This window comes from Urocampus carinirostris, chromosome 2 (assembly GCF_059441175.1).
Source record: "Urocampus carinirostris isolate Australia breed hairy pipefish chromosome 2, RoL_Ucar_1.0, whole genome shotgun sequence".
NCBI lineage: Eukaryota > Metazoa > Chordata > Actinopteri > Syngnathiformes > Syngnathidae > Urocampus > Urocampus carinirostris.
Genome location: NC_142350.1, coordinates 63,925,594 through 63,947,847, shown reverse-complemented (window position 1 = coordinate 63,947,847; position 22,254 = coordinate 63,925,594). Strand labels below are relative to the sequence as shown.

At 40.4% G+C, this 22,254-nt stretch overlaps 1 protein-coding gene across 2 annotated transcripts in view; it reads left to right on the top strand.

The window, feature by feature from the left end:
• Positions 1-22,254, top strand: part of glcci1b (glucocorticoid induced 1b) — a 42,015-nt gene that overhangs the window by 5,429 nt on the left and 14,332 nt on the right. For both annotated transcript variants that reach the window (XM_088327489.1, XM_088327488.1), the window contains exon 3: positions 10,295-10,440. In XM_088327489.1, the coding sequence (XP_088183615.1) occupies positions 10,295-10,440 (146 nt within the window). The remainder of the gene's footprint in view (positions 1-10,294; positions 10,441-22,254) is intronic.

Genomic DNA, 22,254 nt, shown 5'->3' with positions numbered 1-22,254 from the left:
TTTAAGCAGTAAAAATGATGAGTTGACTTCACATAGTAGTTTCAAGTCCCATTGGTTTGGCTCGTGAGTTTGCCACATAATTGGTTGACAGAACAGTGATAGACACAGTCAGTCTCACGGAATTGATTTATGATAGATGTGGATGGTTATTGGCAAGGCAGTTCTCCATATAAATGACTCAATTCCCACTGGTTTAGCATCTATTTCCGCTACTGGGTTTATATGCAAAATACCTATTGCAGTGCATCATATGTTGGACACCTTTGTTGAACTGTTGGCAGTATTCTGTTTCACATCTGCTAGTGTATCTTGCGTTTTCCCTTTAGGATTTATAACTAGTCGTTTTAACTGTGTGGCACCCTTTTTCTGTTATCTTAGGTCAGGGATAGGCAAACTACAGGGCCACATGTGGCCCAGCAGGCTTGTTAATCCGGCACACCGGACGAAAATGGTGAAAATCTAATGACAATACAATTAATGGTATATAAAGTAGTACTAATAATGTTTCCACTCTTAAAATGGAATGATCTGCATTTATATAGCGCTTTTCAAGTCAAGACTTCCCAAAGCGCTTTACAGTGTGCTTCACATTTCGGCTGTGCAGCCATGTAAGGCGCTAACCTGCTTATTGGGGGCATTAGGGGTTCAGTGTCTTACCCAAGGACACTTCGACCTGTAACACGGAGGAGCCGGGATTCGAACTGCGATCTCTTGATCCCAAGACGAGCGCTCTACCTCCTGAGCCACTGCCGCCCTCTTGTCAGCAGTGTCCCTTTGTTTTTTCTTCAAGTATTGCTGAGGTATCGGATTCGAGAATATGTACTGTCAGATACAAAGGTTGTGTAGTTTTTCCACATAGCTCACTTATATCTCATTGGTTTGAGGATTTATTTTTCCAAATGGGATGTTTACTAGATAACAGCTGGACATTTGAGTGCATGGGTGTCAAACTCGTTTTGTTTCTGAGGTCTCATGGTAAAAAAAATACTCTTGCGGAGGGCTGTACTCATAAGAGATTCAAGATTGTCTTTATTGTCATTAACATAAATTGCCAATACATTTTGTTTTTACAGCCTCAGTTTACAGTGTTTACAAAGGGAGTTCAAATCTGCCTTAGCGGTAGGGTTGGGGATCTTTTTAGAGGCTCACAATTGATAGATTATTCAGGTATCTAAGATTTAAAGAACATTTTTTTTCCTCCTCTTCTAATGTTTTTAAACTATGCATTTGTAAAAAAAAACCCCAACAACAATCAAATTAATTTCCAGAATGGTTTATTTAATCCGGGGAAACTCATGTGAGCTGCAAAGTGACGAAAATAGCAATCAAACACTAATTTTATATGCAAATTATTCGGTTGGTTGATCCCTTAACCACTAGGACTGTAGGGGCACTATCTACTGTGGTGTGTCATGAGCAAGTACAGCCTGGTGGTGCCCATCTCTCTCCAGGCCAACATATGTTTTAAAAATCTTTGTTTTTAATGTGTTATATCCAAATATTTGTACCTGCTGCTTCAAATGTTCTCCGGTTGATAAATGATAGTCAGCAAACACAGCTAAAGGGGGTAGTTTATTTTGCAAGTGGTGCTAAGGTTTGGCAACATCCAGTGGACCTATTTAGAACTGCAGGTCATTGTTTGACGTGACGTGGCTCATTTTTCTCTCGTGCTTCTCTCAGCATTATCTCGTGAGCCGGACTCGTCCATTGGCGGGCCTGATCTGACTGGGCTACAGTTTGATTCCCATAACAAAGACGGACGTCACCCATATTGTAGTGAAACTTGTTCATTGGGGTCTTCGGTTACATATCGGTTCACTTAGCTGACTTGGATCAAAATGTAGTGTGACAACCATTAACAGGTCAGTGGTTAACCTATCTGGCTCGTAGTCAGGTGATCAGGGTTTCAAATCATGCTTTCAGTCAGGCGCTCAGCAAAAAATATTAAGAAAGCTCCCTGCATTCCTCTGAACCGAGACAGCAAAACTACCTTGATCAGTGTAGCGTGCGCGGCAGGAAATGAGAAGGGCTCTTGTCTTCTCCTTCCACAACAGGGCGTCCATTTCCCGGCCTGACCGCATGCCGAGCATACCTCGGTCTTCGGAGAGCAGCGACCTCTCACCTCCCGGTTGGCGTGGCGTATCGGCGCCACCTTTTTGTCAAAACACACTCCAGGGGCCGATAATGTCGTTCACATGCATGCTACCGTTAGCTTAGCCCGTGGCCCTCTTTGCTGCAGCTGTTCTCCATTTTCTAAATTGTGCATGGTTTTTTTTTCAGTGTACCGCTGCAACAAAAGCAAGTCTGTTTTGGAACTGAAAACCAAACAGCTCCCCAAAAAGGGAAATGGGTGCCATATTCCGCATGTCGCCGGCACTTCAACTTAGGCGGATGCACTTTTTCGCTGAAACAAAAAGCGTCAACAAAGAGCCAGCTGTGCTGAAAGGCTCACGATTCAATGTACCTCGAAACTGCACAGTTGGCAAATGTGAAAAGGGCAGTCACCAGCTTAAAAAACAGGAGTTTTAAAAATATATATAACATTTTACACGCGATAAAGCGCACAGGATTATAAGGTGCATCCCAGGGATGCACGATTTTGGGGAAAGAACCTAATTGCGAATTTTTAATGTGATATTTTTTATCTGAAAGAAGTACACTTTAAGTACTTAATCATAGTTCATGCTTTAACCTGCCTCTGATTGGCCGGCCCCGTTAAAACCTAAACCTGTTGTCTACACCAGTGTTTTTCAAACTTTTTTGAGCCAGGGCACGGTTTTTTGCATTGGAAAAATTTTGCGGCACACCACTAACCAAAATGTTATAAAATGACACTGAACAGTATGTTTAATTTGAATATAATTTATAATACCCCCAGTTTTTACAGCACAGACACTTGACAATGACATAATATTTGCAGAAAATGATTCATAAATGTTTGGTAAAATTTTAAAAAGTGACATTGGATAATTTCTCATGGCAAACCTGAAGATCTCTCACGGCACACTAGTGTGTCACTGCACAGTAGTTGAAAATCACTGGGCTACACTATATCGCCCTATACCAAAGGGGAAAAAACACGAACGCGAATCTAAAAAATGAAAAAAAAGCGCTATTGCGCTACGTTACAATGCAATATCGATTAGATCTCAGTTGATTGTGAGGCCCTGGTGCATCCCCAAAAATCGTCTTTTGTGATACATTTATCATACTTAAGGCACACCGGACTATAAGGCGCATGAAATTGAGACTACAGTAAAAGCTACCTTATGCTTAAGTTATATAGTAATGCGTATATCGATCAGTAGAAGACTGTCACTGACCAAAATCGTAAAACATTGTATGCAACTGGAATTAAACCTGTGTTATGACGGTGAGAGCGTCAACACTTTACCACGAGACAACAAGTGGTACAGAAGACACAGATGGATGTTAAAGAATGGAGAAAACAGTCTTTCAGCAAAATACTATACAAGCTCTTTTACATATGTATACACATTAAACCACAACCACAATATTGATATACATGTAAAGAAGTGGAAATACTGTTTACCCAATCAGAATGCATTGTACAAATCAGTGTTTCTGGCACCGTGGGACTAATTGTGTGATGATGAGATAATGTCTAATGCCTTTTTGTACGTCATGTGACCTGTTAAACCGTTATGCCAACTTTAGGACGTCTGGTCTCAGGAAGCTAAGCAGGGTTTAGTACTTGGATGTGAGAATACCAGGTGCTGTGGGTTCAAGATCTGCTCCGACAGCACTGACTGTATCCCCCCAGGTAGAGTCCCTCCGAGGGGACCAAACAAATTAAATGATTACATCTGGACCACTGGTGGTTTAGTGGTAATGTGTCAGCGCTGTCACCGCCACTACTTGGGTTCAATTCCTGTTGCATACAATGTTTTGCGATTTAGGTCGGCAATGTCAATCGATGGTCCCTTGTGTCTCAGATACGTTGGTATACCGTAAGACCCTGTATAGTTATGCATATCTACAATTATATATGTACCACAGCCATATCCCCCTAGTGGGAGCTGGCTAGAGTCATTTCGGACTCTTTTTGGGAGATTGATTCAGAGGAGGGGATTCCCAGCCCCCTCGCCCAACCCAACTGAGGTGTTGGGAGTCATTAGGTGACCAAACCCCCCAATTCCAACCCCTAATGCTGAACGCCAAGCAGGGAGGCACAGGTACCAATGTTTAAGTCTTAGGTATGACTCGGCCGAGGCTTGAACCACAACCTCCCAGTCTCGGGGCGGGCGCCATACCCCCAAGGCCACCGAGCTGTACTGTATGAATTTCAAATCTTAGCCACTGTCTTCTGTGGAATATAAAGATCACAGGGTTATCAGGCACACTTCTTTCTGTCCGGATTGGGGTTTTTAGGTGCGTCTTATAGTCTGGAAATTACGGTATATACACCAATTTTTGTTAGCACACCTTTGTTTTTTTGTTTTCTTCATTCAGTGACCGGTGCACACTCACTTGTTTTGTCTTGGGTAAACTTGTGCAACCTTGCTAACAGTGCTAACAAAGTTAGCCGGCTGTTTCCTGACATATGCTGAAGCTCTCTCTCATGGCGGCTGCCAAGTTAAACAATCGGCTCGTCCTTTGTCTTTCGTTTTACATCTTGCGCAGTTTTCAAATTCAGAACCGACTTTATTGGGCCAAACAGGAATTCTATTTTCCTATAAATGGTTGCACCTCTGTAACGAGACCCAAAGTAGTTTTTGTGCATTGATATTCCAAAGGATTTCGAAATAAAGTCTTCAAATAAGAACCACACCCTCACATAAATGAAAAATAATTTCATGACACCAGCTATTGTTGTGCCAATTTTCGGGGTTTTGGCTTGTTAGCTAAAATTTAAGCAGTAAGAGCCAAAAGGCGACAATTTACAAAAGCAGCATGTTTGCAGACGAACTATTAAAATAAAAAAACATCGTTCAATTTTTTTTATCAAACTATTCAAAAAGACTGCCAAAATAAACATAAAATAAACTGAAGTGAGCCTCATGTTTTTTAAATGACTTTATAAAATAATAAACCTGCATCTTATTCCTTATTTTAACTAAATATACCAGTAATTTGATTACCGTATTTTGCGGATTTTAAGTCTCTCCAGAGTATAAGTCGCACCAGCCCAAAAATGCATAATTAACAAGGAAAACACACATATGTTTCGCATTTTTGGGTAAAATTTATTCGATAAAATCCAACACCTAAAACGTGCATGTCATCTTGAAAGGCAATTTAAATAAAAAATAAATGAGAACACAGTATATTAATCTTACATGTGCGTGCCCATATTGGACACGCTCAAATACATCAGTCACAAAGTATCTTATTAATATTCAGGTAACTGTAGCATAAATGACAAGTTTACCAAACCCTCAACTTCACTCTAAATACTATGCAGGTATATCAACTCATTACATTGGGTATTTATGTATTATATTCCCTTTCCTTTATTATTGTTTTATTTTCAACACAAGGATACTGCTGGAAGTGTGAATTTCCCTACGGGGATGAATAAAGTATCTATCTAAATTCAATGAAATCGTAATCATCTGTGTAACTTTTACTGGTAAATGTACTGTAGATGATAAGCCGGCTTCCTCCTTCCGCTTTTACGTCGCGGTCAAGGTGGTAATTATCAACACAGGCCTAGAGAGCCTTCTTGCGATTTAGTGTGAAAATAACATGTGAAGTGATATACAGTACTAGTAATAAAAGTTTAAAACTCAATGGTAAAAAATGTGTTAATAATTTCACCTAAGTCGCACCCCAGGCCAAACTATGAAAAAAAACTGACTTCTAGTCCGGAAAATACTTATTATTTTTCTGTAACTGTAACGGAATACAATTACTTTTTAGGTATTTTAACTATGTAACGCAGTTACATGTATTCCGTTATTCTCCAAGCATGCAATCGGGAGAGATGACTTGAGATTCGATTGAGTTTTGTGATGGACCGCATTGAAATCTCAAATGGACGCCATGTGCTATTTTTCTAATGAATCTGCATGATACTTCTTTGTTTTGCTGATTGGCAACAGTTTAATTTGTTTCACTTTTTGCTCCCCAGTTAATAAACCACTCGCCACCTTGGAAACACGAGTATGACTAATTCCCTATGTCCACTAAAGGGAAAGTTTTATTACATCCCCAGCCCGAAAATAATCACCCATCATCCCCCAAACATCGAGACGCTTTGATCGTCTTGGCCTGAGCTCACCAGGGGGAGATTATTCTGGTCTGGCAAGTGCGGAGACGGTGGAAAATAACCACAATCCCCTGCTCCGAGAGGCCTGGCCTGTATCAATATTGATGGAAATGTAGCCTGCTGTCTTTGTTAGGGGAATTGCACTGTAGCTCAGTCAGCTTACTTAGGCCATACCTTCGGCTGGACGGGCCTGTATGTTCTACCAACAATGGCTGCTTGTGTGTAGGCGACAGAGAACGAGTGGGAAAGGCCTAACGTTTAGGGGATGTGTTTGTGTATACAACGTGTGTACAAAGCAGGGACAGAATGTACAGCCTCTTAACAGTCATTATGAATGTTGTAGTTCAAACATGGCAACCATAATGCTGTACTTGTTGCTAATGTACATTTGTGCAAGCACTGTGTAAATTGTGTCTTTGTCCGTGTGTTTGAACTGTGATCGGCGAGAATATTACACAGTGAGTTTGAAAAAAACATTTGAAATACTTGGTAAAACAACACACTGGGGAAAATTCTTACACCATCGGGCAAAGTGTGGCCCTAGGATGCCGGAAAAACATGGAGCATACTTAAGTGTGGATTTCTCCCTGAAAACAAAAAGGATTCTCGACGCGTTTTTTTTTAAATAAAAATGGTATGATAGTTAATCTATTTTTGCCTAGTATTCAAATATATTTTTTAAAATATTACACACTGTCCCTTTAAGTATTTTAAGATATTCTTAATTCGGTTGTTTGACTCCAAACACAATCAAGTCATAAATAATCCAACTTTCCCCTTTGTTGTTTTGCAGAAATGGACATAAAAAAAAATTTTGTACAAAACAATTCTGTCAAGAATGTTTTTGGTAAAAATGACATCCCTCAAAATTGTTGGATTTTAATCATTCTCTGTTATTCAGTTTAGGACACCGATGTAAAACTCATTTTGGCTTTGGGGCCCGATCCAGACTTTCTGTTCAAGTTAAGTCGAGTCACATTTATTTGTGACGCCCTTAATCACAAAATGTCTCATAGGACTGCACAGGTTACAGCTACACCATCCCTTGATCTTAAAACCAGGCAGGCCGGATCCGTAAAAGAATGTGAACTGCAAATTTTGATCTTTGTTTTTCAGTATCAGGCTTTATACTTCAGCCGACATTAGTAACCTACTCTACATACATATTATAATCACAGTAAGTAACCCCTTTTTTTTCTATTATGCCAAAAGTTGTGGACAATTTGTAGTAGGGCTTGCTTTAAAACGATACCCAACACATTTTGCTTTGTACATAGGTCTCTTCCTTTTCATGTTGAGTTTTTTGAGTTTTTCCTTCCTCTTATGTAGGTTTTAGGTCAGGGGATGGTATAATAATAGTCCGTAGTTAGCAATAATCTGTGGTCTGTGCTGCCGTTTTGATACTCCTTGTGATAGAGGGCTATACAAATTAACTTGACTTGACAGAAAACAAGGGAACCTTGTGAAACACATTTATTCACAAACGATGTACAAAAAATATTTTCATGTTCTAATGTTTTGCATTTTATATAGCGATTTTCAAGTCAATGAAGACCTCCCAAAGCACTTTACAATGTGCTTCACACTTCCCCTTTTACACACACTAACTAAGCGAGAGCAGTGTCAGCCATGCAAGGCAAGTACCTGCTTGCTCAAGGACACTTCGACATATAACACGGAGGAGCCGGGAAATGACTTGATATTGAATGTGTTAACTGGTTTATTCTACCTGTTGAATAAATGCCGTTTTAACTGAACCAACTCACCATGCTACACACACACACACTCAAAATTGCCCCCTAGTGGCCAGATGGAGCATTTGGTGTGCATTTGACATATACAGAAATCCTCCAACGGGCCGGATCTGGCCTGCGGGCCATATGTTTGACATGACGGGTTAAGAACAATCAAAAAAGGGATTAAAATAGGCCTATTTATTTGGTTGGTGCCTATTGTTTTTGTACAGCCCTGAAATTATCAGGCTTGAAATACAACTGTCTACTATAGCAGGTGGCAGATGTTTCGCCATTTTAAGTATTTTTTTTTATCATGTAGAAAATGTTTTTTTCAAATGACAATTATGATCTACCTGCTTCCACGGGTGTGGACAAAACCTTTGAGTCGCGGGCCCCATTGGGTAGACCTATGATTTATTTCTCGATTGCATTTATAGTTAATATACATGCGGACATCTGCATTTGCATTTTATATAGCGCTTTTCAAGTCAATGACTTCCCAAAGCGCTTTACAATGTGCTCCACATTTCCCAATAGCGGCCTTGCAGCCATGTAAAGCGCTAACCTGCTTATTGGGGGTATTAGGGGTTCAGTGTCTTACCCAAGGACACTTCGACATGTAAAACGGGCGAGCAGGGATTCGAACTGGGATCCCTTGATCCCAAGACGAGCGATCTACCTGCTTCCACGGGTGTGGGCAAAACCTTTGAGTCGCGGGCCTCATTGGGTAGACCTATGATGTATTTCTCGATTGCATTTATAATTAATATATATGCGGGCATTTGCATTTTATAAAGCGCTTTTCAAGTCAATGACTTCCCAAAGCGCTTTACAATGTGCTCCACATTTCCCAACAGCGGCTTGCAGCCATGTAAGGCGCTAACCTGCTTATTGGGGGTATTAGGGGTTCAGTGTCTTACCCAAGGACACTTCGACATGTAACACGGGCGAGCCGGGATTCGAACTGGGATCCCTTGATCCTAAGACGAGCTCTACCTCCTGAGCTACTGCCGCCCCTCTACATCTACATCTACATAGACATGTTATTTTTAATTTTATATCTGTTTATCGATCGATTAACTCATCATATTGGTTTTAAAACACTGAATTATTGCAAGGTAATGTTTCATGCCCCTGTTTTTAAGCACTGAACTAGATATTACGCATTACAAAAATCAAAAGGCTAATAAGGTCAGCTCAGAAACTATAAGAGATATTGCAAATACAAAAACATTTAGCCAGCTATTTAAATGTTAGACGTAACTTGTACAACTTTATGAGATTTTTTTTATGGCATGCACAAAGGGACACTGGGGACAAAACTTGCACCAATTAAACTTTTTCTTTATTAGTAGTACTTTTTTGAACATTTTTTTTTATATATTTTGTATAATATTATATTTTTACCATTTTTATGTGGCGGGCCGGATTAAGAAGACTGACGGGCAGCATGTGGGACGCGGGCTGTAGTTTGCATACCCATACATTGAGTTGATTGTGATTTTGCGAGAGAAAGAAGTTGAAAATTCGAAAAAAGTTTTCTCCCAATGAGGTAAGCATTGATCGCATTGCGTACATGATTAAAAATGGACATTTGTTAGAATACTTGGCAAATTCATCTTTTTGAGATTAACTATCCTTTGATCACTAGCCTCTGGCCCACTTGACCAAAACAATTCTAATGAAAAATTAATACAAAAAAAAGCCCAGAAGTAGTTAATGAAAAATTCTCCAAGTAAGTTTGTCTATTCCAACTCAGACCAGCCTAATGCACTTTTTATTGACGGGCTAATGTCCATGTGCACATGCAGTATTAATAATGCACATTGCGCTTATGAGCTCTGATGCGGTTGGCATGACATCATGGAACCGCTTTGGCCTGCCTGTTTGCTTTATGCGAGCGTCATTGCTCAACAGGGTTCTCGGTCCGCGTTGAACTTTGCCGTTTTGTTGCAACGCCAAAACCAAAACTTTGCTCTCTGTGATTGTGTTGCTAAAGATGGCGTGGGAATTTTCGTTGTTTAAATATACTATTTATGAATGCATTTCTACACCGAGGCCTTTGCATGTTTTCATTTTGCAACTTGCAAGACAAATTCCTGCTATGGCTAGAATGAATTGGGGAAAAATTGAGCAATTCGGGTTGTGCGAGGACAAAAGAGATCATTTGCTTTAAGTGGTGCAAAGTCATTTGCAGATTTTTATTAGGTGCTGCTGCAGGCCACAGCTCACCGTGACATGCTCTCATGCAAAATGTAGTCAGTTTTGCGATAAGATTGAACTAAAATACAGTTTTATTGAGTTCTCTTTTGCATGTGTCTTTCAGAAAGGTCCAAGTTGCAGGTGCGGAGCTCCAGTGCTATCCGACGGACGTCTTCCCTAGACGCCATCACCGGGCCCTACCTCACCGGACAGTGGCCCCGGGATGCTCACGGACCCTACCCCTATTGCATGAAAGACAAATCCACTCAGGTATACAGCAACACACATTTCATATCGGTTTTATTGACCTGAATGTTTTCAACATAGAATTCATTTGTATTGTTTTATTTGAGGTGCAGATTTCAGATTAGGAATAAAAGTTGCATTTAAGGTGCAGTGGTTAGCACATTCGCCTAACACGCGAAAGGTCCCTGGTTTGAGACCGGATGGAAACATATGTTGGCCTCGAGGTGGATGGGCGCCACCAGGCGGTACTTTCCCAAGACACACCACAGGAAATGGTGCCCCTATAACCCTAGTGGTTAAGGGATCCAACCAACCATATACATAGTATATAGGTATTTACAAGATATATATTGTAGATTCAGGGTAACCAACCTTTTTGAAGATGAGAAATACTTGTTTGTTATTGATTAGCTCAAAGGGCTACCAGTTTGATACGCATTTCTTTTTTCCTTTCATGACTATATTAAGAAGTCAAGTTAAAACGGGCTCAGTCAACCACAAAAACATTTGCCTCGTATAAGGGCACCGAGTCTCATCTCATCTCATTATCTGCACCGCTTATCCTCAGTAGGGTCGCAGGGGTGCTGGAGCCCATCCCAGCAATCATCGGGCAGTGGGCAGGGGACACCCTGAACTGGTTGCCAGCCAATTGCGGGGCGGGCACCGAGTGATTATAGGCTAATTTAAAAAAATAATTTTGGAAGAAATGATCGTGCCAGTTAAACATCAAAATTCCTGGTAAACTGTTTTCAAAACCGGTCTACAGGCTTCAAGAATCCTACACTAGCTTCCCAAATGACATGTTAAGTATTGTGAATTTAATAGTGCTCTTACTCTTGATATTTCGGCAGGACATATTCCATTGTGTGACGTCATTACGCATTGATTGTACTGTGTTATTGTAGATGGCTGTCGTGTTAGGTTGAATGAGAGCTGTGTTCACGTTGGCGTGTTTTTGGTGAATAAATATGTCAAAAGGCTTTTACTAGAGAAAGTAAAGCAACGTTTTGACCATCAGTAACGGTAACAGCGTTGTAACGGTAGAAACAATAATTAGATTACCCGTTAGGTAACAGCGTTATTTATAATGGTACACTGGTACACATACAATTAATATCACCTTTATAAATCCTTAATAGTAAAATCAAGTCATGTTTATTTGTATAGCTCTTCATCACAAGAAGTCTCAAAGGGCTTCACAGATTGCAGATTATTGCAAATCACAGATGATTATTACACCATCCCCTCATCTAAAACCTACATGAGGGCATGGGAAAACTCAAAACCTCAACGTGAGGTAAATAAACAAACCTTGAAAAGGGACCGCATATGAGGTCATGCCCCTTCCAGGATGACCAGACTGCAATGGATGTTGCAATAACAAATAATACATGTATATCGTCGATATAGGTCAATCATAAGATATAGAATATAAGTGTGTTTTAAGCCTAGATTTGAACTGTTCCACTGAGGTTGCAGATCAAATCTCAGTGGGCAGAGTATTCCACAGCACCGGGCCCGAATGGAGAACGCTCTCAAACCTGCGGATCTCCTTTTGGCTCACTAGTAGACCAGCTTTTTCAGAGCGAAGGCTCCGGACCGGAACATAGGGGGAAATTAAATCCGAAAGATATGTGGGAACAAGTACTTACAGTTATAGGGAATTTTTTCAGAAAAATAAATTGATATATTTAATTTAAAATCTATAGTACTTTATTTTTCAAAAAAAACAATAAAATTGATTAATAATTTTAAAATATATATTTTAAAATGAAGGATTCTTTTGAAGTCTACTTGAAAATTTGCATTTCAGAACCACCTTCCCCTGATATTATTGGAGGATTTGTGAGGCAGTAAACATTTTTATGTAAAGTTTGAACTGTTTTATTGGAAAGTGTAAATGGGTTCTTTGTTGTGTGACTGTATCTGGGAACATGAGTGAGCAGGTTTTATACCAGGGGTGGAGGTGTTTTCAGGGTGTACAAAAGCTTCAGATAGCAAAACAGGACTCTATATAAAACTGAAACAGTTTGGCCGGTTTTTACACCCTTTATTATGCAAACTGTGCTTCTTGAGTGTACTTTTTGTGACTCCTGAACACACCTTTACTCCTGAATTGTGAACTCTGGTTGACAAGCGAACGATCCTGTCGACAATCCTTTAGTAAATAAGCGTACAAACTTCCCCTCCACAATCAGTAGAAGACCACTTCCTGATAACTGTTCACAAAAAAAAGGACTTATGTCTCCCTTTCAATGCCCCTGAGCTATGCTTGTGGTTTGCACCTGTCCCCCAGGGTGAGGACAAATCCCCCTGCTCACCACCTGGCCCTCCTGGGCCTGCGAAACGCCTCCCTTTTGTGCAACAGAGGGCCCATAGACATGCTAATAGCCCCCAGGCGCAACACACAACGTCTTTATGAACATGAGGAACCGCCACACAAAGGCGGACTCATCAAACGACTTTGCTTTTTTTATTTTCTGTCCCTGACACCCAATTAAAAGGTTCGACGACTAAGCCTCGCTGAGGAAATCACAGGTTCAAGAGATGCAAGTGAAATAGGAAAACAATCCCCCAGTACATTCCTCAAATATGAAGGTATCATGCACTTCCTTGCTTAAAGGAAGATCTCGCGTGTAAAAATAGATGTACACCTCATTATAAAACTGCTACTATGAAATCACATATAATCTGAAAGTTCCACAGCTAAGACTCAACATCTGGGGTTACATTCATGCCCATTATCAAACACTGTATAACAGGTTTGCACCTTGCAACTAATATTATAACGTAAAATGTAACAGCTGGTTTGATAAGTTTCCCCTCTTATTTTGCAAGGATCGTACGGCTGCTCGAAATCCTCGAAAATGCTTCAATTTTTCATGTTGTGTTTTCAAGGATTGAAAAGTGCTTGAATTTTGGGTGATGTGCTTGTAAATTCCTGAAAATGTCACCATATTTTTTGACACGTCTGCTTAAAAACGACACCCACACTGCTCTCTGATGGCTTCAGTTTAACATTGCATTTCTTTTTCCCTTGTGAATAACTGCATTTGGCATTAGTTTGTATGGCATTGTCCTATTAAGCGTCATCACCCCATACGGGTTGCGCCCAAAAGGACAGGTGCATGCCTCACTCAAACAGGGAACAATCAATGCGTATTAATGCAAGGATTATATATCAACTGTTGATATTTATCATGGGATATGCAAAAAAATTATAGTGTTTCCCAGTGGTAAATTGTAGAGGTTGACCGATTATCAGTGAACTGATTATCGGCACCAATATTTGGGAATTTTACGGATATCTGTATCTGCATTGTTATTCATTCAACGGGCCAATTATTTAGGCTCAGATGCAACCAAGCCTCTCCCTTTCTTTCCTTCCCTCTGTCTTAAATGCTACCCACCCTGCGCCTTCTGATAAGATAAGCAACTGGGGGCGGAGCCATTGAAGCAGGAAGAATATTGTTTGAGCTAAGTAGACAGCAGCAACACCGCTAACATGCCTGTGAATCAAGACCGCAAATTCTACTGAGGTTTTTGAGTATATTGAGTCCATGATAGAAAAGCGCGTGTGTGATTTAGGGATAGCGTAAAAAGTGTAGTTAACTTGTTTGAAGGAACCACGCTCAGGTTGAGACTGCTATATTAGCTTTTATCATAACATTAGTTCAGCAATCAAGTGTTTGTGATTGAAAAAGAGCAGAAAAAGCATGCTTAAGTGGGAGGCTGAGTGATAAGCTGTTACCATACCATTCGTTTGTCAGTCTGGCTCTTAAACAGGGAGTGCCCACACTTTTCAATCCGAGAGTTCTGTGAAATTTCGACAATCTTATTTGTTTATTCATTTATTTATTTATTACTCAGTAGCCTAGATGGTAAGGCGCCCGCTTTGAGACTGGGAGGTCGCTGGTTCGCGCCTCGGCGGAGTCATTCCTAAGACTTAAAAAGTGGTTGGCGGCGCCCTCTGTTGGCTGCGGCTGCATCGGCTCGCTACAACGGGTCAGATGTAATCGACATTTCGTTCTGTGTACATTGTTACACAGAATGACAATACAAGGAAATTATTTTTATTATTATTATTATTATTGTAGATAGAATTGGGGCGCTATTTAAGTTTTTTTTCTTCCTGCACTGTTGGGTTTGGTTTAGGGTAAAAGCATGGGCGTAACCAGCCCATTTTTGAGGCTGCTCAAACAGGGTCAGGGTAGGCCCCAAACCTAAAATCTCACCTGAGTGATAGATTAGTCATGTTAGTCGTGTTGAAATACCAAATTATTTTCTGTAAAATGTTTCAGAGAGCTTTTAAAGTTTTACTTGAATTTCTAACAAATATTGTTTGTTTCTTTTCGCACTATTAAAAATGTCTTGGGCCAGTTTTTAAGCTTTCACAGCAAAATAAATATTGGCTCCAAGTTTCGGTCGATCATTAGTACATTGTAATAGGAAGAACTTCCTGTAACTGAAAATGAAAGCTACATATTACTGTCATTTGTACAGAACACGTATGTGGGAAGAGATTTGTCTCAAAATATTTATCCATGTATTGTTCAGATAAATGCACTCACGAGATTGAAAATCCCATGGACAAGTCACAGATCGTTTTGTGGCTCTGCATAATACATGAGTTACACCTTCTTTTATGGTAATGGAGAAATTGGAAAAATGGCTTTAAAAGTGCTTGAATTTGGCCACGAAAAAGGTGTACGCACCTTGCTTATCGGAAGAGCTTGCGTGTAAATAATTCTCATTATAAAACAGCCTCTGTGAAATATGAGCACACCTAATCTAAAAGCTTCACAGCTAAGACACAACATCTGGAGTCAGATTCTTCATGTCCTTTATCAAGCACCACAGATTTGCACCATGTTTGCAACTAATATTAAAATCTTACATGCAACAGCTGGTTTAAGTTACCCTCGTATACGCAACTAATACCGAAGCACATTCACTCTTAATTCAAAAACCTGGTCAGACCACATTCACAACTAATACTACATTTGATATAAAACTGGTTTACACCTGGTGATTATGCCCAAACACAAGTAGTATGAAACCTTTTACAGTTTTAGCATAGGGAGGATTATGTTCACACATGGTTATATAATCATCACACCCTGTACTTTTTGATCCAGTACATTTTCACCTGATATTGAACACCTGTACGTCTAATACAGAATCAAATGTATTTCTATTTATATATAAAACACGGTCACAACTGGTTAATTGTACTTTAGATCTAAAATAATTCATATCCACTCCTGGTTATACACGAAACATGTTCAAACCAGGAAACTTTTTGACGCTTATACGGAGCATGCTGACTTCTGCTTTGTTTAAAATCGTTCAATATAGATATGCTCACGCCTGGTTTAACGCCTTTACACCTCATATAATGGGTATTTTTATATGTCAATTTCCAGGCCAGAGGGCTAAATGGGGTCCACGAGGTTTTCTACAGCTTCTGAGAGGATCTTCATTTTTATTGTATCCCATACCAAGAATCGTTGTGTAGTTTTTGTTCTCTGTCCTCGACCAAAGTGTGGTTTTTGGTTAATAGATTTGTTGCACTCCATTCTATTGTATTTCACTCCAATTAAATGTTTAAAATATTTCAGTTAAGTGACTGATAGACACTTGCCATTATTATTTGTGCCTTGTTATTTGGTCACAGCATTAAAAATACATCAACCACTAATTAAGAAACAACAAAAGATTTGCAGAAAAATAGCTACAGTGCCATGAAAAGTATTTGCCCCCTCTTCCTGATTTCTGCATTTTTTTTTGCATATTTCTCACTCACAAAGATTTCAGATGATCACACCAATTTTTATAGCATTCAGAGAGAATCCAAGGCATTACAAAACAGTTTTGAAATGTCAATTCCAATTCTAAAGGCACATAAAAAAAATCAAAACCTATGTGAAAAAGTAATTGACCCCTGAACCTAATAGCGAGGACAACTTTCGGCAGCAATACAATAAATCAAACGTTTACATTTTTACCTTTTGGCACAATACCTCCAAAAACGTATTCATATGTTATTGTGTTGAATGAGTACCGTATTTTCCGCACTATAAGGCGCACCTAAAAGTCTTAATTTTTTTCAAAAGCTGACCATGCGCCTTATAACACAGTGCGCCTTATATATGGCTCAATATTAAATTCGCAAGGTCTCGCAACTTACTCAACAGCCGCCGACTCGATTTTGACCCGAACGTGGAGTAGTCCGCGGTGTATGCTGGGATTTATATACCGGCGTTTCATTGGCTAACCAATGTGTCAATCATCATTTGAATCGATCACTATTGGCTGAAGTCATTCGGAGCCTAGGATTGGCTAGATGGCCAAAACAAACCCTGCAATCGGCCCAGTTTAGCAATGGCGTAGAAAGTCCGCGGTGTATGCTGGGATTTATATACCGGCGTTTCATTGGCTAACCAATGTGTCAATCATCATTTGAATCGATCACTATTGGCTGAAGTTATTCGGAGCCTCGGATTGGCTAGATGGCCAAAACAAACCCTGCAATTGGCCGAAAAAGATGTGTCAATCATCAGTTAAATCGATCGCTACTGGCTGAAGTTATTCAGAGCCTCCGATAGGCTAGATGGCCAAAACAAACCCTGCAATTGGCCGAGTTTAGCAATGGCGTAGCAAGCTTAGCAAGCTTGCTAAAGTACACCATAGAGAAACATGTTTTATTAGTCTGTATTTGCAAATAATTTACTCTCCTGGATTTACTTCACTAACGGTTGTAAGAAGACCATGATTGCGTATCATTATTGAACGTGAGAACTTAGGTGAGTTATGCGGCTTTATATTTTCCCGGTATCTTGTTTTAGAACGATCTTGATGTTGCTGTGATGAGTTGAGTGAATTCAACTCAATTCCAAGTGTTTATTGTCATATGCACAGTAAAGTTGTGAGCGAAAAAGAAAATAGAAACATAGAAATGTTTGGCATTTCTTGAATCCCAAGACTTCAACCTTCCGAATGATATTTGAAATGACGCATTTAAGTGACATCGTACGGACACCGCATCCGCACGTGTCTACGACACGTATTTGCTTCTTTGCAAGCTTTGGGGATGTTAAGGGGGTAATCAGTTTGACTGAATCATCTGACTGTTTTGTCGACGTTCCCATTGTAGCGCCTTATAATCCGGTGCGCCTTATCTATGGAAGATATAGGACCAAAAACTATTTTTTGGGGGTGCGCCCTATAACCCGGTGCGCCCTATAGTGCGGAAAATACGGTAATACACACTTTCGCTTAATAGGCTACTGATGGTGCCTGGATATCAGTCTTCATTCATTTTAATGTTCACGTTAATGTGATTTTTATATCATTGACATTTTTTGTCCCTGTTAAAAATGCAAGCTAACTGAAGGAGCCATCATAAAATATTAGTTTATTTATCTGATCAAATATCTGTGCATTATTTGTTATTGCAACATCCGTTGAAGCCTGGTCATCTTGGAAGAGGGATGATCTCAGGTGCGGTCCTTTCTTAAGGTTTCTTCATCCGCCTCATGTTGAAGTTTTTGAATTTTTCCTTGCCCTCATGTAGGTTTTAGATCAGGGGATGGTGTAGTAATAGTCTGTCGTCTTTGAGATTCCTTGTGATTTGGGCGGCATTAGCTCAGATGTAGAGCGCCCGTCTTGGGATCAAGAGGTCGCAGGTTCGATTCCCGGCTCCTCAGTGTTATATATCGGAGTGTCCTTGGGCAAGACACTGAATTCCTAATGCCCCCGATAGTTGCCTTGCATGGCTGACCCTGCTATCGGCTAGTTACTGTGTAAAAACGGAAATATGTGAAGCAAATTGTAAAGCGCTTTGGGAGGTCTTCATTGACTTGAAAAGTGCTAGATAAATGCAGACCATTTACAATTTACATTTAAGGGTGTCACAAATAAACATGACTTGGAATATATCTGTTAAATTTTCAGCAGGTTTAATTGGGTTAACGAAACTATATGCGCCATTTTCAACAATTTTAACACTCGATCACTCCAGCCTCAGGCTTATCCGTCTCTCCGTCTATTTGACTTTAACACCTGATATGAATCACTCATGCTAAAACACATCCATTGAAAGTCTACATATACATAATCACAAATGTTTGGACCTAAAATAACACTTCATATTTCACACATGTTCACACAAGGACTTATAATTGTTTACACCAAACACAGAACATAATGACACCTAGTGTGTAGTATGTATACTGAATGCATATCATTAATTGGAGACAAAAACATTAAAGCCTAATTCAAAACAAGTCCATGTGTAATGATTTCTATATTTATAAACTACATTCACATCTGGTATGAAACAAAAACTCCCTTTTCTCATTTCTGAATATCAGTCCAGATGTTAGCGTACCCTGAGAAACGCTTCTGTTCTTTTTATTTACGTTGAACTCGTACACTTACTCCGATGGGGTTAGAAACGAGACCTCCCACAGGCAAACCAAACGGACCCGGTTTTCGACCCCTGTCGTACGGTGGATATGCTCGCAGGTTTTCAGACACGGGCTAGCGATGTGCATGTCCCGGCGTGCAATCCAAACAATCTGAATTCCACTTTGGAAAAAAAAGACTGTGTTGATTTCCTGCTTTGGATTCTTGAGGATGTCGCCTGTGTGCTGCTTTCAGGGTGGGATCGGTCACGGGAAGCCATTATCTGCGTTTTGGCTCGCTATCTGACTCCTGTTTCGCTGCTTTGGGCTAAAATAGCAAACAAAATGTGATGTTGGAAATTTAAAGTGACGTTGTGTCGTATTTAGCGTCCCCTAGTGGTAAAAAAAAACTGAATTCATCAAAAAAACTATATATATTGTAATAATAATCAAAAATAAAGTAACCTGTGGTTTTTTTGTGGGGGTTGCATTCCGAAGACATCACGCTATAGTCAAAACCTATGAATTACAAAATTCATCTCATTTCATCTCATCTCATTAGCTGCACCGCTTATCCTCAGTAGGGTCGCGGGGGTGCTGGAGCCCATCCCAGCCATCTATGGGCAGTGGGCAGGGGACACCCTGAACTGGTTGCCAGCCAATCGCAGGGCACACAGGGACAGACAACTCGCTCGCTCATTCACACCTAGGGACAATTTGGACCGGCAATCCACCTGAAATGCATGTCTTTGGAATGTGGAAGGAAACCGGAGTGCAAGCACGGGGAGAACATACAAACTCCGGTAGCTGGATTTGAACCCACACAGGAGGTTCCCAAGACTCGCTCATTTGCACCTAGGGACAATTTGGACTCGCTCATTCGCACCTAGGGACAATTTGGACCGGCCAATTCACCTGAAATGCATGTTTTTGGAATGTGGGAGGAAACCGGATTGCCCGGAGGAAACCCACGCAAGCACGGGGAGAACATACAAACTCCGCACAGGAAGTGTGGAGCTGGATTTGAACCCACGCAGGAGGTTCCCAAGACATGAACTGTGCCGCAAATGCGCTAACCACTGCGCCGCCGTGCTGCCCGAATCACAAAATTTTATTTATTTGTTACTCAGGAAAAAACTCAATTTACTGGGTCTTGTATTTGTTTGAATATTGTTGACAATATTGCTGTTTTATTGCATAACTGTATGGATTAAGGATCCACTCTACATGATACTTTGCCACCATCATGTAGAAATTACACCAAACTGCATTTACCTTCCGGATAGTTTTTCTGTAGTACAGTGGTTGGCATATTCTCATAACACACTAAAGGTCCCTGATTCGAGACCTGGTAAAACTTTTGTTGGCCTGGAAAGGGATGCCAAAAGACTGTACTTGCCCAAGACACACCACAGGAAATGGTGCCCCTACTACCATAGTGGTTAAGGGATCCACCCACTCACCCACCACAGTCCTACAGAAATTATTCTTTTTTTTTATTATCAAAAAGCGCCATTAAGCTACTAGGCAGTGCAGAGCAAGTTTAGCAGGTGGAGAGGTTTGACTTTGTTGGCGATAGAAAGCATCTCCCTCTGATTAGCCATTAAATTAAACGCATTATTAAAATTCAAGAAATGGCAAAACTGCAATAAGTAAACTACAGTACAGCAAGCAAATACTGTACATGATATTTCTAGGTCGAGAACATTTTATTTATTTTATGAGGCTCGCCTAAAGGGAGCTTCATAATCAGGGCTCCCGCTGATCCTTGAAAAGTCTGAAAAGGGATTGAATTTGTTATTCTAAAAATAAGGCATTACTGGGCATTAAAAAAAGTCTTAAATATGAACACATTAATACAATTTACATTTAATTGAACTAAAGCTTTTTTTAAATAAATCACCGATTTACTTTCGTGGCAACATCAGGTGACCACAATAACAGAACTATGAAAACGGCGATGTGCATTCAGTCGGGACTTTTGGAGCAGTCACATTTCTTGGATCTACCCACAGTACACATAGCAACTTCGGACAGAGATGTTTACTTTTAATATTACACAGTGTCCCTTTAAGACCTTCGATTACTGTTGCATTTTTGTCTTCTGTGCCACTCTCTCTATGAACACTCTCATGTGAAAATATCAGTGCTCCAATTAAACCGTGAGCTCTTCTATATAGAACACCCCAGTTATGTTTGTTGTTCTCCTCAAAAGATAAAGAATACATGCCTAGGAATCCTGTCATTTTATTCAGTCTGTTGCTTCATTGTGTTCAAATGACATTTTTTAAGAAAATGTTAAAACGCAGCGATTGTAACGCTTTACATGAGAATGATGCTATATGCATTTGTATGCTTAAGCTAATGCAATGTTATCGTGTATTTTTGTGATCGTTTGCTAAGAATGTTTACTACTTTGCAAATTGCTGTTTTTTTTTCAGAAGGAATTTAGCAGTGCTCACTGTTACCATGTATAAGGGAGATGAAAAAAGTAGACAGAAGTTTTTTCATAATAGCTTGTAAGTTGGGACACTCGCATCTCAAGGCAAGTGACTGTGGATCTTGATAATGGGTCCAAATAGAATAATAGAATATCATTTTTGGTCAGGGCAGCACGGCAGCGCAGTGGTTGGCGCGTGTGCGGCACAGTTCTGAGGTCATGCGATCGAACCTTCCTGTGTGGAGTTTGCATGTTCTCCCCGTGCTTGCGTGGGTTTCCTCCAGGCACTCCGGTTTACTCCCACTTTTCCAAAAAAACATGCATGTCAGGTTAATTAGCCGGTTTAAATTGTCCCTAGGTATGAATGAGCTAGTGAGTTGTCTGTGTCTGTGTGCCCTGAGAGTGGCTGGGAGAGTGACTCGGTCCTGTTTCCTGTTGGTATTCCCTGTTCGGTATTGTTCCCGTTTATTTTTTTCCTGTTTTATATCGGTTTCCAGTTTCGTTCCTGTCTATTTTTGTCCTGTTTATTATTCTCTCCAGTTTTCGTTTCCGTCTAGTTTGTCCTGTTTATTTTCGATATCCTGTTTCATTATCTATCCTGTCTGTCCCTTTCTGTCCGGTATCGACCACATCTGTCCGATATCAACTCGGGCAATTGATAGCGATCTCGTTGGCCTCTGGCTTCCTATCATTTCACGCCAGACTGCTGCCCAACTTGCATGACTCCCCATTTCCCGTAAAATAAAAGGCTTGTGTGAGTAACGTCACGCGTTTGGGTCCTTTCCTGTTCTGGTTCATGACATGCTTGAATTTGCAAAAACCGAATCATGGAAGCAGCACGGCAGCTGGGTGGTTAGCGCTCTGCCCCACAGTGCAGAGGTCCAAGGTTCAATTTCAGCGACACCAGCCTCCACGTGCGAAGTTTGCATGTTCTCCCTGTGCCTGGGTGGGTGTCCTCTGGACATGCATTTCAGGTTAATTGGCCGGTCC